The sequence below is a fragment of the Rana temporaria genome, chromosome 3, assembly GCF_905171775.1.
Source record: "Rana temporaria chromosome 3, aRanTem1.1, whole genome shotgun sequence".
Classification (NCBI taxonomy): domain Eukaryota; kingdom Metazoa; phylum Chordata; class Amphibia; order Anura; family Ranidae; genus Rana; species Rana temporaria.
This window is the reverse complement of record NC_053491.1, coordinates 205013106-205028669: the sequence shown is the minus strand read 5'-3', so window position 1 is coordinate 205028669 and position 15564 is coordinate 205013106. Positions and strand designations below refer to the sequence as shown.

Here is a 15564-nt window from a genome sequence, read left to right as displayed (position 1 = left end):
GAGGAAATATTCTCTATTTCCTCGCCGAGATCCTCGTCGGCTTCCTCGGCCAAAAGTGTACAGCCGCCCGGGTTTCTCGGCAGAATTCAGCTCCGATCGAGTTTCTGGCTGAATTCTGCCGAGAAACTCGGTCGTGTGTACGGGGCCTAAGAATTTGAGTTTTGGTCATGTTTTCAATGCTGTCTCCCCCAGCTATTTAGACAGCAAATTGTCTGTAGCAAAGCTTTGAATGATGTCCCACTCCTGCAGGCGATGTTTGAAAGAGATGCACGTAAAGTATTTAGCTAAAAAAACACAAAACTATTTGTACAGAGTGAAGAAGGCATATAATTAGTGTGGTCACTTACTTGCCTTTCTTAAAAACAGTCCAATTGTACGCTAGTGACTTTCAAGTTTAACGCACTGTTGCACAATATGCTGGAGGTGTCTATAAAGCAGCAAACACTTGTCTGTACAGCCAAATTATTTTGTTAAATGCTTGCAGTTATAAGAGGAAGCATAAATTGTCATATTCCCTACGTGATTAATCTGTTTACTTATTGATCCTAAGAGTTCATACAAGCAGGTGTTGCTGCAGAATTGTGAATTGTGTACATTGAGCTGTTCATTTCAATACAAGCTAACTGCATCATTGCATTTGTAAGCACACCAATCCAAAGCCACTGTGTAGAAGGCTTAAAGAATAAGACAGCTGCAAAAGAGGGTTTTCTATGGATTAGACTTTTAACCAACTGCTTGGAATTTTTTTATCTGTTTGCTGTTGTTTTTTAGTGACGGTGCAAAGGTAAGCTGGTATTTTACGTCGCTATTTCTTGGGAAGTCCTGTATTCATCAAAGATAAAAAGAGGTTTTCTAAAGGTCTAAACATTTCTACATCAACTTTGCACAGGGTCAAGTTAATGATTAAGGCTTAAAGCGAACCTATGCTTTGCCAATGCGGGGAAAAGCAACAAATTCACTTAATTATCATCCCCTTCATCTTCACATTTGCACCTTTCCTTCTCTCTCCTGCTGCTGAATTAGCCTTCCAGGCGTGAAGAGAAATACCTAAGTACAAATATGGGGAACAGCTGTAGACAGTGCTTGTTGGTTCTCACTGACCACTTAAAGTGTCACTAGACCCAGGACCCTGCATTTACTATATCTGGTCTCCTACAGTACACAGAGCATGCAATTATTTCAGTAAATATAAACTGCTAACTCATCATCAGCATTTATAGCAGTCTTGTGACGTCTATCAATGTCTGGCCAAGCACTGATTAAAGTTGGTAGGAAGAGTTTCCATTCTCCTTTGACTGTCCTATGAGGCTGCATGACCCCTGACCCTCTTTTTGGACAGTGCTGATTGTCCCTGTGTCGATCACATGCACCCCCCCCCCCCAAAAAAAAAGAAAAACTCTCTAGCAATACACACCAAACTGAGCATGTACAGAGTGCCTCCTAGGGCTCTGTGCTATCAGCAGATGGATTGGGATCAGTAAAAGAAGGGGAGGAGCAGAGAAGACAGGATCAAACAGTCGTTTACACAATGAAGAAGATTCACCACTTAGGTTCCACAGTGAGTATAACAAGCATGCTTTACTGCATATACAGATTGATTTTACTGTTGTGGGTTTAGTAACACTTTAAAGCGGTTGTATACCCTTAAAAAAACTGCAAGGCAAAGGCATAATGAGCTAGTATGACTAGCATACTAGCTCATTATCAAATACCTACCTTAGATCGAAGCCCCCTGCAGCAGTCCTCGGACACGTCCTCCATCGCCGCCATGATACCGGAGTGACTTCCGGGTATCGCCGCTCGGGAACTGTGATTGGCCGGAGCGGCGATGACGTCACTCCCACGCATGCGTGCGGAACGGCACGATCCCCACGCATGCGCATATTTCCGGCACTTTCCGGCAGGCTCCCATTCAGGAGCCGCCCCACGCTCAGTGTGCCTGCGCTGTTTCTGCAAATATCTCCTTAACCATGTAGGTTAAGGAGATATTGCAAAGACCTACAGGTAAGCCTTAATGTAGGCTTAACTGTAGGTGCAAGTCTACCATTAGGGTATACAACCACTTTAAGGAACCCAGCACTGCCTTATGAAGAAGGGGAGAAAGGAGAGCCATGACTAAGGACGAAGGTCTGAAACATGTATGGTGTTTTACAGCTTTGTACATGTATTTAATAAAGGAATACTATTTTGGATGTCATCCTGCGTGCCGACCATCCCTTTCCTTAAGAAGGGGAGAAAGTCCCCGCCACTGTTAAAAGTTGCAAGTGGTGACTTTGAACTTAAGACGGCCATAGATGGTTCGAATCTGTGGTTGCAGGAAAGAAAATCACATCATCTATAGCCTGCCTTAAAACATGACTTTCCCCTCACTCCTAATTGCAGGGTAGTACATAAAGCATGACTACTGTAAGCTAGAGAGGGCAGCAGTTATGTAAACCTGTTGCTTTGCCTTGGAAACAGATTTTTAAAGAAATACTGAAAATGGGATATTTTTCCTTTAAAAAAACAAAAACACCATAAAAGAATGTTTGAGAGTGTACCCCTATGTAACATTTTCGTGACAAGAAGGCCAAAAGCTCTGCTGATATTATCTTTTCCATTTGAATTCCAGAGTTTTGCTAACTTTTGACCTTTTGTACCTTCACTAATTCTCCAAAGTGTGTCTATCTTTACATTACATTGCTAAAGAGATCAGTGAAACAGCATGTCACTGAATATTCCCTAGTGGGCTTAACCTACTTCCTTATTACCTTTGAACTCAATATGTATCAAGGGTAAGGTTTCCTTTTGCTACACAGAGAATGAGTATGTGCCTTTCAGATCTTCTACTAGAACTAAAGTAATAAAAGGTGTTGTCTGCATCAAAGACATATGCATTTCTGTCACATTTGCTAAAAATTGTCAGTGCATTATATCAGCTGAACACTGCACATCAAAGACGTACGTACCAGCCAATCAAAAAGGAAACAATGGGGTCTATTTACTAAAGCTGACCATACACTAGTAGATTTTCTAACAAACATTCATAAGAATTCATCAAAGTTTCTCAACATTGCAGTGGAAACCGATCATTGTTTTGACCCCACTAATGATTTGAAATTCGAACATTCCTGAACATTTTCAAACAAAATTCCTCTAGTGTATGGCATGTTTTAACCACTTCAATACTGCACATAGACATATGACGTCCACAAAGGGGATCTCCCATCCCGGGTGGATGTCATATAATATCCTGTACTTTGCGAGGAAAAATCTGAATGATGCCTGCAGCTAGAGGCATGATTCAGATATCATTGTGTTCCGGCGGCGATCCTAAGAACGATCAAAGTGGTGCTTTATCCTGCGCACCATAAGAACGATCATAGTGCCGCTTGATTGTTCTTATAGGCGGCGGGAGGGGACATCCCCCCCGGAGGGGACATCCCCCCCTCCTGCCGCCATCCGGTGCTTCTCCGGGCTCTCCCGTGCCATCAGGGGCCTGGAGAAAGAATCGCCCAGCGCCGGATAGGAAGCATAGAGATGACTGGTGACCAGATGGTCACCAGTCATCTCTATGACCGTCGGAGGCCCGGGCGCGATGTGATGATGTCACGCCTGAGTACCAGGAAAGTAGCAATTGCGGCTAAGCATGAGATCGGTGAATATTTTTTCACAATCTCATGGTTTCCAGCCTGGAGGAGAGATGCGGGGTCTTATTGACCTTGCATCTCTTCTTAAAGAGGACCTGTCACACACCTTTCCTATTACAAGGGATGTTTACATTCCTTGTAATAGGAATAAAAGTGATCAAAATTTTTTTTTTTTAAAGTGTAAAAAATAAATAAAGTAAAATAAAAAAATAAAAATAACATTTAAAACGCCCCTGTCCCCGGGAGCTCGCGCCCAGAAGCGAACACACACGTAAGTCCCGCCCACGTATGTAAACGTCGTTCAAACCACATATGTGAGGTATCGCCGCATGCGTTAGACCGTGTGCAACAATTCTAGCACTAGACTTCCTCTGTAACTCTAAACTGGTAACCCGTAAAAGATTTTTAAGTAACAAAGTTTGGCGCCATGTTGGGTATCTATTTACTCGGCGTAACATCATCTTTCATATTTTACAAAAAAATTGGGCTAACTTTACTGTTTTGTTATTTTTCAATTAATGAAACCATTTTTTTCCCCAAAAAAAGGCGTTTGAAAAATGATTGCGCAAATACGGTGCAAGATAAAAAAGTTGCAATGACCGCCATTTTAATAGCTAAAAAAACATATATAATTTTTGGGGGTTTTAAGTAATTTTCTAGCAAAATAATGATGATTTGTACATGTAGGAGAGAAGTGCCAGAATAGGCCCGGTATGGAGGTGGGTATAAAAGCCCTGTAAGGGGTTAAGGAAACAGCTTTTCATTCAGAAAATGGATTTATGCTTTGCAAGGGAATTTTCCCTAAGCTTAGTGAATGTGGTGAAAATTCGCTTGATAAAGAATACCTAACCACATGCAAGGAGAAGAAAAAGTATTTTTTGCTTGCACATGATTGCATGATGGAAGTCAGCTGAGCTTCACCTCATTCCCTAAGCTCTGGGGAAAATTCCCTTGCAAAGTGAACAGTCTATTTCCCTTTAGTAAATCAACCATCTTGAGTCATACTTTATTTTTAAGCATTAAAAAAAAAAATGCATTGCATATATTTAAACTATCACCTTACAATTCCACTGCAATTTTAGGGTGATGCCAAAACTCTTGTTATTTTGGGGGTTCTGCTGAACCAGGAAAGAAAGACTTTTTTTTTTTTGGCATTGTACAAATCTGCTTAAGAAACAGCAGGTGACATTCTAATCTGCGCACTTTTTTCCATGGAAATTATTCAGAAAGGTCCATTGGATAAGCATAATAAAAATAGCAGAAGGTGCGATCTGAGGGTAGTTAGTAAGGTTAATTTATTATAAAAAAAAAAAAAAAGTTAAATAGTCAACTCACACTCACAGAGCCAGTAAAAATGCGCTTATCATCAAAGTCAGCACATTAGTAAGCCAGATTCTAGTCCAGGATATAACATGCAGGGCTGTCGCTTGTCACCTAGGTACACCCACAGCCTATGTGGGGCTACAGATACTATAGAACGGCAGACCTGGACTATTTGATACAAACTGATTCTTCCACCAATCTGAGTTGCCTACTGTGTGTGTGTTCACTATGCCGTTATATACTACACTTAATTTGGCACGCTCTGGTGTTCCCTTGGCCCAGTGTTTCTCAATTCCAGTCCTCAGGCCCCCCCAACAGGTCAGGTTTTCAGGATTTCCCTCAGATGAAAAGGCTGTGGTGATTACTAAGGCAGTGAAACTGATCAAATCACCTGTGCAAAATAATGGAAATCCTGAAAACCTGACCTGTTGGGGGGGCCTGAGGACTGGAATTGAGAAACACTGCCTTGGCCCAACAGGTACTGTATACCTTGCTGACGGTCCTGCATACATTATCCTGGACTTGAATCTGGCTCACTACTGTGCTTAGACCTACACCACTCATGCCTGACTTTGATGATAAGCAAACTTTTACTGGCTATATGCGAGTTGCCAATTTACTAGTTTACAAATGTACTATACTTACTACACTCAGATCGCGCTCCCTGCTATCTTTATTTATATCTTTATTTGTACTCCTAGAGATTTTTCAGTCTCCTAGAGGTGCTGCACAGAGGGATTGGAGATCAGCAAGATTTTCCACTAGAGTTTTCACTTTTAGGCCTTAACGTCTTTCCTGCTGAACTCTATACACAAGTGTTATAAAGTTTATGGTTATTAGCTCACTTTATATGTTTGTTCTATAACTGGTACCCACTGGATTAAAATGACAGACAGTTAACTAGCATTTTATGAAGGTCAGTATTGGTAGCTTTCATACTACTAAATATTTCTCTTAAACATCTCTCTTCGCATTTATCACACATTCAGATATGATATAATGCAACATTGGCCAATAAAAAAGTGTATTGGAGTTGTATATTATTCACATGTACACACATCCATCTATAAATATAAATACACAAATCTTACCAGGCTACTTCTGGAGATATTATTTACATGCATAATGTAATCACTTGGGAGATTTCCAACCTAAAAATGAGACAGAAAAAATGGGAATTACAATTAATAATGTAATATTATCAATGATAAGAAGAAAATGTTGACAGAAATAAATTCATCCCCCAACCGGTGCTCTCATTTTAAAAATCTTTCAGCTGGACTTTGACGAGCATTTTATGTTGGTGTAAAATTCATCCCTAATAATATGGAGAGTATACATTTACACGTTTGCATTTTTTGCATTTGGGTTTTTACATTTTGGGTTGATGGGAGCAATGTCAGGATCCTGCAGACTCTTACTATATCTGTCTGCCTGTACCTCCTGTGCAGTTACTGGAGAGCAGGAAGAGCAATGAACTACATAACTCACCAGCGTCCTTGCAGTTCATTGAGAGCTCCAAGCTATCTGCCACGTGGCAGTAGTATGTTGTACTTCATTCAATCATAGATCACTATAATTGTATGACATGGCAGTGTGGGCTGAGCCTCACATAACCGCACTTTTTTTAACCACTTCAATAGTATATTGACGTCCAGGAAGTGGTTGTGTTATCCTGACTGGACGTCTATTGACATCCAGCAGGATAACATGCCGGCGCGTGCCCTTGGGGGGCGCGCATCGCGGCGATCGGTGATGCGGGGTGTCATCCGGCGGAGGCTCTTTACCACGTAATCAGCCGTGTCCAATCACGGCTGATCACGATGTAAACAGGAAGAGCCGTTGATCGGCTCTTCCTCACTCGCGTCTGACAGATGCGAGTAGAGGAGAGCCGATCGGTGGCTCTCCTGACAGGGGAGTTAGAGCTGATTGCCCAGCAATGCCATCAGTGCCACACCTCAATGTCCATCAGTTCCACCCCTCAGTGTTCATCAGTGCCACCCCTCAGTGTCCATTAGTGCCACCCCTCAGTGCCCATCCATGCCCAGTGCCCAACTATCAGTGCACATCTGTGCCATCCATAAGTGCCGCCCATGAGTGCCCATCACTGCCGCCTATGAGTGCCCAGTGCCGCCTATGAGTGCCAATCAGTGCCGCCTATGAGTGCCCATCAGTGCCGCCTATGAGTGCCCATCAGTGCCACCTATGAGTGCCCATCAGTGCTGCATACCAGCGCTGCCTGTCAGTGCCCATCAGTGCCGCCTCATCGCTGCCCATCAGTGCCACCTCATCGGTGCTCATCAGTGCCACCTCATCGGTACCCATCAGTGCCGCCGTATCAGTGCCCGTAATTGAAGAAGAAAACTTACTTATTTACAAAAAAATTACAGAAACAAATACAAATTATTATTTTTTGAGAATTTTCGATATTTTTTTAGTTGTTGCGCAAAAAATAAAAATCGCAGAGGTGATCAAATACCACCAAAAGAAAGCTCTATCTGTGGGAACAAAATGATAAAAAAATTGTTTGGGTACAGTGTAGCATGACCGCGCAATTGTCAAAGTGGAACAGCGCTGAAAGCTGAAAATTGGCTTGGGCAGGAAGGTGCGTAAGTGCCTGGTATGGAAGTGGTTGAATTGTGACAGTGGGTGTGGGGATCCTAAAATTGGTGTAATAGGTAACATAGGGTGAACTTAGCCTTTAAAGAACTTAGGTTGGCAATGGAAATGTTGAACACAGATCTCAAGAGTGTTGTCACTTTAAACAAGTAGCAGGCTTTCAAACCTCAAGTCGTGCTAAAGCAGTGTGCTAGAAGCTTGTTTAAAGCCCAACTCTAGGCTGCTTTCAAAAGTACCCATGTAGTGTCAGCATCCGTCAAATATTTAAGTGGTTTAAAAAAAAAAAAAAACATTTTGGGGTAAAATTACAAAATGAACTTGAAAATACAACTAATAAAGTAGAAATAGAGGTAATAAGGGATTAATAATTGAGTGTTTATTACCTCATTGGCACATACAATGCAAGGGGGGGGGGATCCCAGTGCATGGATAAATGCAAAAGCAGCCCAGAGTTGGGCTTTAAAATTATAGTCCAGTATTCTCATTAAGATCTAAGTTTAACAGTAGAGCAGAATGGTAGTTTAAAGGATTCATAAGCTTGTCAAAAGCTCTTCAAATGATTGTCCACAGCTTACTGTGCACCAATGTTTCTCAACTTCAGTCCTCAAGTACCCCCAACAGGATGTTTTCAGGATTTCCCTCAGATGAAACGGCTGTGGTAGTTACTAAGCCATTAAAACTGATCAAATCACCTGTGCAAAATAATGTAAAGTCTGAAAACATGACCTGTTGGGGGTACTTGAGGACTGTAGTACCATTACGATTTTTTTCACTAGGCAATGTTATTTGTAGTTGAAGTGATTGTAAAGGATCTTTTTTTTTTTTTAATAACAAACTTGTTACACTTATCTGCTCTGTGTATTGGTTTTGTACAGAGCAGCCCTGATTCTCCTCTTCTGGGATCCCCTGCCAACACTCCTGGCTCCCCCCCTCTAAGTACCCCCCCAGCAAGCCCCTTGCTAGGGGTGCAGTAGTGGGGGCTCGATCCTGAGCTGCATAATCTGCATTAATTAACACACTAAATTTGGGTTAGCCCCTCCCCCACCACTGGAATTGACAGAAGTAGGAGCCAATGAATCACACTGCTTATACTGAGTCCAATAAGGAGAAAGAGAGAGAGTGTAGGGTTGCCGTTCTTGGGCACAGCGCTGGACTGAGATTGGGCTGGGGGGAGTCTGCATATAGAAGGTGTTTTACCCTAATGCATTAGGGTAAAAAACATGCTTTAGCATAGTTGTCTTTATTACAATCAGGGCTTTTTTTCTGGGGGAACGCGGGGGAACGCAGTTCCGGCACTTCCAGCACTGAATGTATGTAATGGCAAGGGGTGCTGGTGGGGTCTATTGTTGCTGGGTAGATATATTATTGCTGGGTGGATCTGTTATTGCTGGGGGGTCTAGTTTGCCTGGGATGGGGGTCTATTATTGCTGGGTGGACCTATTGCAGCTGGGATAGGGTTTATTGTTGCTGGCTGCAAGGGATCTACTGTACATTACTGCTTTTTTCATTATCATTAACAAATTGCATACAACTTACTTAACACCAGAAAAATAATACTTGGTTCTGTATTTTCTAAAAGGGGTGTTACTGGTAGGTGGATAGTGGGTGGAACCAAGAGACAGTACCTGGAGGTGGGTAGGGGGCAGAAACAAGGGATAGCCTAAAAGAGGGGAGTTTCTGCACCTATGCTCTGAGAAAAAAAGCCCTGATTAGGCCCTGATTAATGCTGTTTTAACTTACTGATGTTAATAAACATTACACACACATTACTAATTACTTTTTTTTATTAATTTTTGCCTCAAATTATATGCTTTTTCTCAATAACAATTGTTTAATTAAACAAAATATGTGTTTTCCATTTTTGTTTCATGTTTTTAATTGTTAACAGCTGTCAATTCTCTTGAAGTTTACATATAATTGTTTCATAGCTATGCAAGCAGAATCCAGGTTAGCCCCCTTTCACACTTGTACAACTTCAAAGTCGCATGATTTTACCGCTATTTGACCGCGATTTTGCCGCGATTCGCGGCTGCAAATTCAATGAATGCCTGTGTAAGTGGCATCAAAATCGGACCAAAGTAGTGCAAGGACTACTTTGAAGTCGGCACTACTTAAAGTCGTGCCAGTATGAATGGTAGTCATTGAAAATAATTGAGAATGACTTGTCATGCGATTTTGCAGTCCAAAATCGTGAGACAAGTCGTATAAGTGTGAAAGGGCCCTTAGGCTGATTATATAATGTTTTTATTCCCATTCTTTCACAGCTATAACAGCTATATAGGCTAAAAACTGGGTAATTTGTATACAATGTGTATTGTTTTTTTCATAAATCATAAAGCTAGTCATTAGAAGGAAAGAAAAAAACATTAGGAGCTGGTCAAACATGCTCAAATGGTCTGTTTGCTGAACAATTATTTTGTTTAGCATATACACGCCTATTGCCTGAATGAGCTAATCAATATTAACCAAAGGACAAAAAAGGACAACTGCAGACATCTAAGACAAAACTTATCTTGAGAGAAACAATAGCGACCAGCCCCCCAAAAAAATGAAAATGGCCAATTGCTTGGCACCCCAACAACAGTTAAAGGGGGAAAAAGTAGTAGTCACTGCCCCCCCCCGGCCCCCATTTTACTTAACTGAGCCCCGAATTTCCAAGGGCACGATCCCATGTAGTTCTCCCCATGCCTGATCGGCTCTTCAATAGATAGATTGATAGCAGCGCAGCCGTTGGCTCCCGCTGCTGTCAATCATATCCAATGACCCGGCCGCCGCTACACTGCTCTTCCCCAGAACTGCCATCTTGCCTCGACACTCCGCAGGGATCCTTGCAAGGTGCGCAGACATGCCATGGAGCTCTGTTAGTATAATGCAGAAACTTTACAGCATTTCTGTGCATGCAAGAGATGTAGACATCCCAGGAGTCCATTTTCAGGATCTCAAGCCTGCACATAAATGCTGCAGTGACTCCTGCAGAGAACCAAGGCATGTCTCTGCACATGCTCAATGTCTGGATACATCACCTATGCATAAGCAAGGTCTGAGGATATGAAGTTTGGAAACAAAAACAGGGTATTTCCTTTTTTTAATTTTTAATTTGGTTTTGTAACTGTGTAACAGGAAAGGATGTGGAGGCAGGAAAGAGAATCATAAAGAAAGGGGAGAAGTTTCCGATTTAATGTCGCACAAGTATAATAAACTTCAAATATCCAGGTTCCATAAACAACAGTGTAGTACTGAATATTGTGAACACCATAAAAAGGTTTATTTTGTACCACCTCTAAAAAGTCAATGTTAAAAAGAAGTGCATTGCCATAATGCATTTGCCCTTAAGCATCCATATAATATGGTGGAATGTGGCAAGTAAAACAAGGCTGTTTTATGGCTCTTAACAGATCTCTCCTTATTTGAGTGCTACAGGTATGGCAACCCCCAGCATTCTACCACCATAGTCATTTGAGGAAGGAAGTGTAGTCGAAACAAATGGTGGAATCCTCCTGCCACAAAATATATCATGTTACAGATGCTTCAACTCACAAAGGTTGCAAAACACTTTCTTAACTGCATTTTTAAAGCAGGCGTCAGGGGTGACATGACAGCTCGGTTAAACTGTTTTCTTTCAACTTATTAGATCACTTGCCCATCACGCATCAGCATATTCCTTAAGTCTGTACAAGTACAACGGAAAATATTTGGAACACGCACTGCTGAACTCGCCCTGAAGTCACAAAGCCAGTAGGTCAAACTGCATAGGTTAAGTGATTCTTATCATATTCTTTTTTTTAATAAGCAAGCTAGTCACACATCTAAACTAACCCGCAGACAGCAAAGACAAGATTGACATCATAGACGCAACCATAGCATAAATATAAAACAATCAGTTGCTGGTCAGAAAGAGTGGTGCCTGCAACACACCCTTTCAAAACACTGGATGTCTGCAGATAGGCATCTGTCTACAGCTCCTCATTCATATCATCAAGACTTCATGGAACCTCATACTGTCACAGTGGAGCTACAGTATTGAACTTTACATTTATCAATCACTAGTTAAAAAGATTGGTGTCTGCAGCACACAGTATTGCACAATATAAGAGGACTCTTCAAAAAGTTTCCGCACTTTTTTAAACTTTTTATAATAAGAAAAAGTGTGGAGACTTTTTGAAGAACCCTGGTATGACAATTCTGGGTCTTCCTGTTTGAAGTTTCAACATCATGCTACCTACAGCACTCTGTTCACGTTAGTGTCATTGTACAGCTCCTGTGACTGCTGTCCTATTCCCTTAAGCCTCGTACACACGCCCGAGAAACTCGACGGGCAAAACACATAGTTTTGCTCGTCGAGTTCCTTGTGAAGCCGCCGAGTATGTCTGCGAGCCAAGTTTCCCCGTTGACTAACGAGGAAATAGAGAACATGTTCTCTATTTGGCCTGACAAGATCCTCGTCGGTTTCCTCGGCCGAAAGTGTACACACGCCCGGGTTTCTCGGCAGAATACGGCCCCGATCGAGTTTCTGGCTGAATTCTGCCGAGAAACTCGGTCGTGTGTACGGGGCCTTAGACTTTTGTCAGTCTGCTGGAATTGTGCTGATTCGATGCCTTTCTGCATACCTACAAGGCCCATATACATCCCTACTTTGTGACTGATATAAAATGTTGTTATACTCATACGAAAATGAATGCCCTCATACGCTTAGAATAGCAGTTCCGTCTGAACATCTGAACATGGTATTCATGGTGTGATTTGATACTAGCTTTTTTTCCATGAACTTCTACAATTTGCAGAACACTAAATTAATGGATTTGGAAGCACTTTTTCGTGGACATCCAGAACTCATCTATACATGTCCTAACAATATAAAGTGGGCGTTTTCACACTATACAAATATATTATAAATTATTACAAAGATGAATGTTAGGAGACTGGTGTTATCCAAGCTTTTAACAATAGGTGTACTACTTGGGAATTGCACAGACTGAGATAGAACTAACTAATCTGACTTTGAGAAGCACTAATCTAATAAAAACATTCTTGTACAAACTGAGTTGCTGTCACTAAACCTTGACCCAGGAGATATTAGCAAGGACACACATCAACAAGATCTGTTAACTCTGCTCTCAGTATTAGGCTTCATGTACACCACAGCTCCTAAATTTGAGTTTAGGAGCTTTTGAATTTTTTTTTGCCAAAGATCCTGCAGGTGACATAAGTATCCTGCTGCTGACCTTAATCCACAACTAAAATAATGGCTCTCTATTATCCATATGGTGGAATAAATCAATAAGAGTTTGTAACTGACTTAGTAGAGTTTACTTTAGAACTTAATGTCAACCAAGCATATAATGAAGCTGTTTTGAGCAACAGTTATTCAACACACTCCATTCATAATGGTTGCAGAAGAGAGCCAAATTTCAGGATTATGGCTTTGGCTTCACTACATTCATTATGAATTTGTGTTTGCAATGCTACATGACTAGGCTATTATTTCAAAGATGCTGGCAAAGCCTGTAGAGGGGATGAAAACAAATGCTTATCAGCACTAATTCCTTAAACAAATGTATTTATGTGGCAATCCAGCAAGTGGCCAGGCCCAATAAAATATTGTATTCCGAGAAATGTTGTGAAATTATTGCACGTGTAAAAATACAACAATGTAGTTTGGATAAAAGTTTTTCCAATAATCTCGATTATCCACACCTTAGTACAACCCTCACAGACAACAGGGTTTTCTGGATTCAGAAAACGCTAATTTTATTTTTCATGACCTTTTAAAAAAAAAAAAAAAAAAAAAACTTTAAGTGCTCATTCGCACTAGTGTGACTTCTGACAAGAGTTGCATGCAAAGAGAAAACACAGTGGGGGTTATTTATAAAAGGCAAATACACTTTGCACTACAAGTGCAAACTACTAGTGCAAAGTGCACTTGAAAATGCACTGAAAGTGCACTTGGAAGTGCAGTCGCTGTAGATCCGAGGGGGACATGCAAGGGGAAAAAAACAGCATTTTAGCTTGCACATGATTGGATGATAAAATCAGCAGAGCTTCCCCTCATTTCAGATCTACCCCTCAGATTTACAGCGACTGCACTTCCAAGTGCACTTCCAGTGCAATTTCCAGTGCATTTTGCAGTTGTAGTTTTCACTTGTAGTGCAAAATGGACTATGTTTTCGTAAATAACCCCCATTATATTCATAGAAAAAGGGGTTGGAACTTTAAATGAGGCTCAAGTGGACATGTGCCTCAATCTCTATTGTACATAAGAAAAAGGGGCTTGGGACTTTTTATGAGGAGTATAGTTGCATAAGAAAAATAGTGTTGGAGAGTGTTCAAATCTTGTACTCTCCCAAGGGGTTGTAGACTGCCTAACCAAAGAGAAGCATGGGATTTAGCAAGGAGGGGGTACAGCCTTCAAACAGCAGAAACCTTTTAAGCTGAAATACTTTGAATTGCCCAAATCTTTGTAGTTAATAATGCCTTCACAAAGCTATAATAGAATGTTATGAACTCTCTCATGCCATGGATAACAATATCAATTCATTCTAAAAATCAACCCAGCTGTTCGCACATCTGTTCTAATAAAAAAGTCATGGACCATGACAAAAATGCCATATTCCTAAGTCTTTATCAGTTTTAGTTTTATTTAGTGAATAGAACACGTGCCAAATTTGTGAAATCAAACATAGGGAATCATCCTACTGTTCTAAAGATAGTTCTCCATATACTACATTTATACATATGATTTGACTTTACCATATCCATAGTTCAAGATCCTCTGGTCCCCTAAACATGTTTGGTATGTTTTTAATTATTGTTTGCCCAACAAAGAAAATATTACTATCAAAAAATCTAAATAGATCTGATCTGTAACCACTTATTTACTATTAGAAACAATTGTATGAGAACACTGTATCAGAACAAAAAATATAACCATACAGGTTATGGTGCTATGAGAGTAATACAATCAAAAATCCCTCACCCTATGCAGTGTGTAGCACAGTAAAGCCTGCTTTAAGTATAAGTAAAGGCAAAACTTGTTTTACTTTTGGATAAAGTAAGGGAGGGTTAAAACCCCTGTAAAAATTATTTTGCCATCTGTGTCTCATTTGAGACATTTCCCTTCACTTCCCGTCCCATAGACAAAACGGGAAGTGGGAGGAAATCCTTTAAAAGTGAGGGAATCCTAGTGTGTCACCAGGATCACCAGAGCCAGTGTCCCCGTAGGAAAATGCCCCCCTTTTCTTCCTGTTTTGATGACAGCCCAAAATTTGGGATTTTCGTTTACTTTCACTTTTGATGATAATGGTAAACAGGACAAATTGAGAGGGTGAATCTCATTAACAGGGGCACAGACATCAACAAAATCCTGAAAGGAAAAAAAGTTACAAGGGGGACTCTTTGTTAATTGGCCTTTAGTTACACTTTAAAACAGAATTGCTTTGTATCCCTCTAGGCCAGTGGTTCTCAAATTTACTAGTGCCGTGACCCCTTGATAAAATTTCCCAAGTTGTGGGGACCCCTAACAGAAAAAAAAAATCATAGCGTGGTATTTATGTAGTAATTTGATCCCCTAACCCACAGACATTTAGTGTTCTCTGAGTCCCTTCCACTATACATTTTAGGATGTACTACTCTTTTTTTGTTCTCCTTTCCTTCACTTTTATCTCTATATCCATTTTTTTCCCCCCATCTCTCTCTCTCTAGCCGTGTTTCTTGTTCTTCCCCTCTTTTCCTCTCCCTTCCATGTATTCTCTCTTTTTATTCCTTCTCTTACTCCTTGTTGGGCAGGGGGGGGGCGGTGCATAGGGTATGGGAAGAGTAGCCGTGCTGGAGGGAGTTCTGATCAGCCAACTTGGGTGCTCTTGATCAAGGTCATCTGCTGATCTGAGAACTGTAGTGGGGACTTTTAATGGCAACTATAATCACAGGCAGTGTTACTCACTGTGTCTCCGGCTTCATGGTGTCTCGCAGGAGTGACCCTCATGCCGAAATCCGGAGA

The 15564-nt window shown here is 41.1% G+C and overlaps 1 protein-coding gene across 2 annotated transcripts in view; it reads right to left on the bottom strand.

The window, feature by feature from the left end:
* KITLG (KIT ligand) overlaps positions 1 to 15564 on the bottom strand; it is a 92876-nt gene that overhangs the window by 28466 nt on the left and 48846 nt on the right. For both annotated transcript variants that reach the window (XM_040344163.1, XM_040344162.1), the window contains exon 3: positions 6044 to 6103. In XM_040344163.1, coding sequence (XP_040200097.1) covers positions 6044 to 6103 — 60 coding nt within the window. The remainder of the gene's footprint in view (positions 1 to 6043; positions 6104 to 15564) is intronic.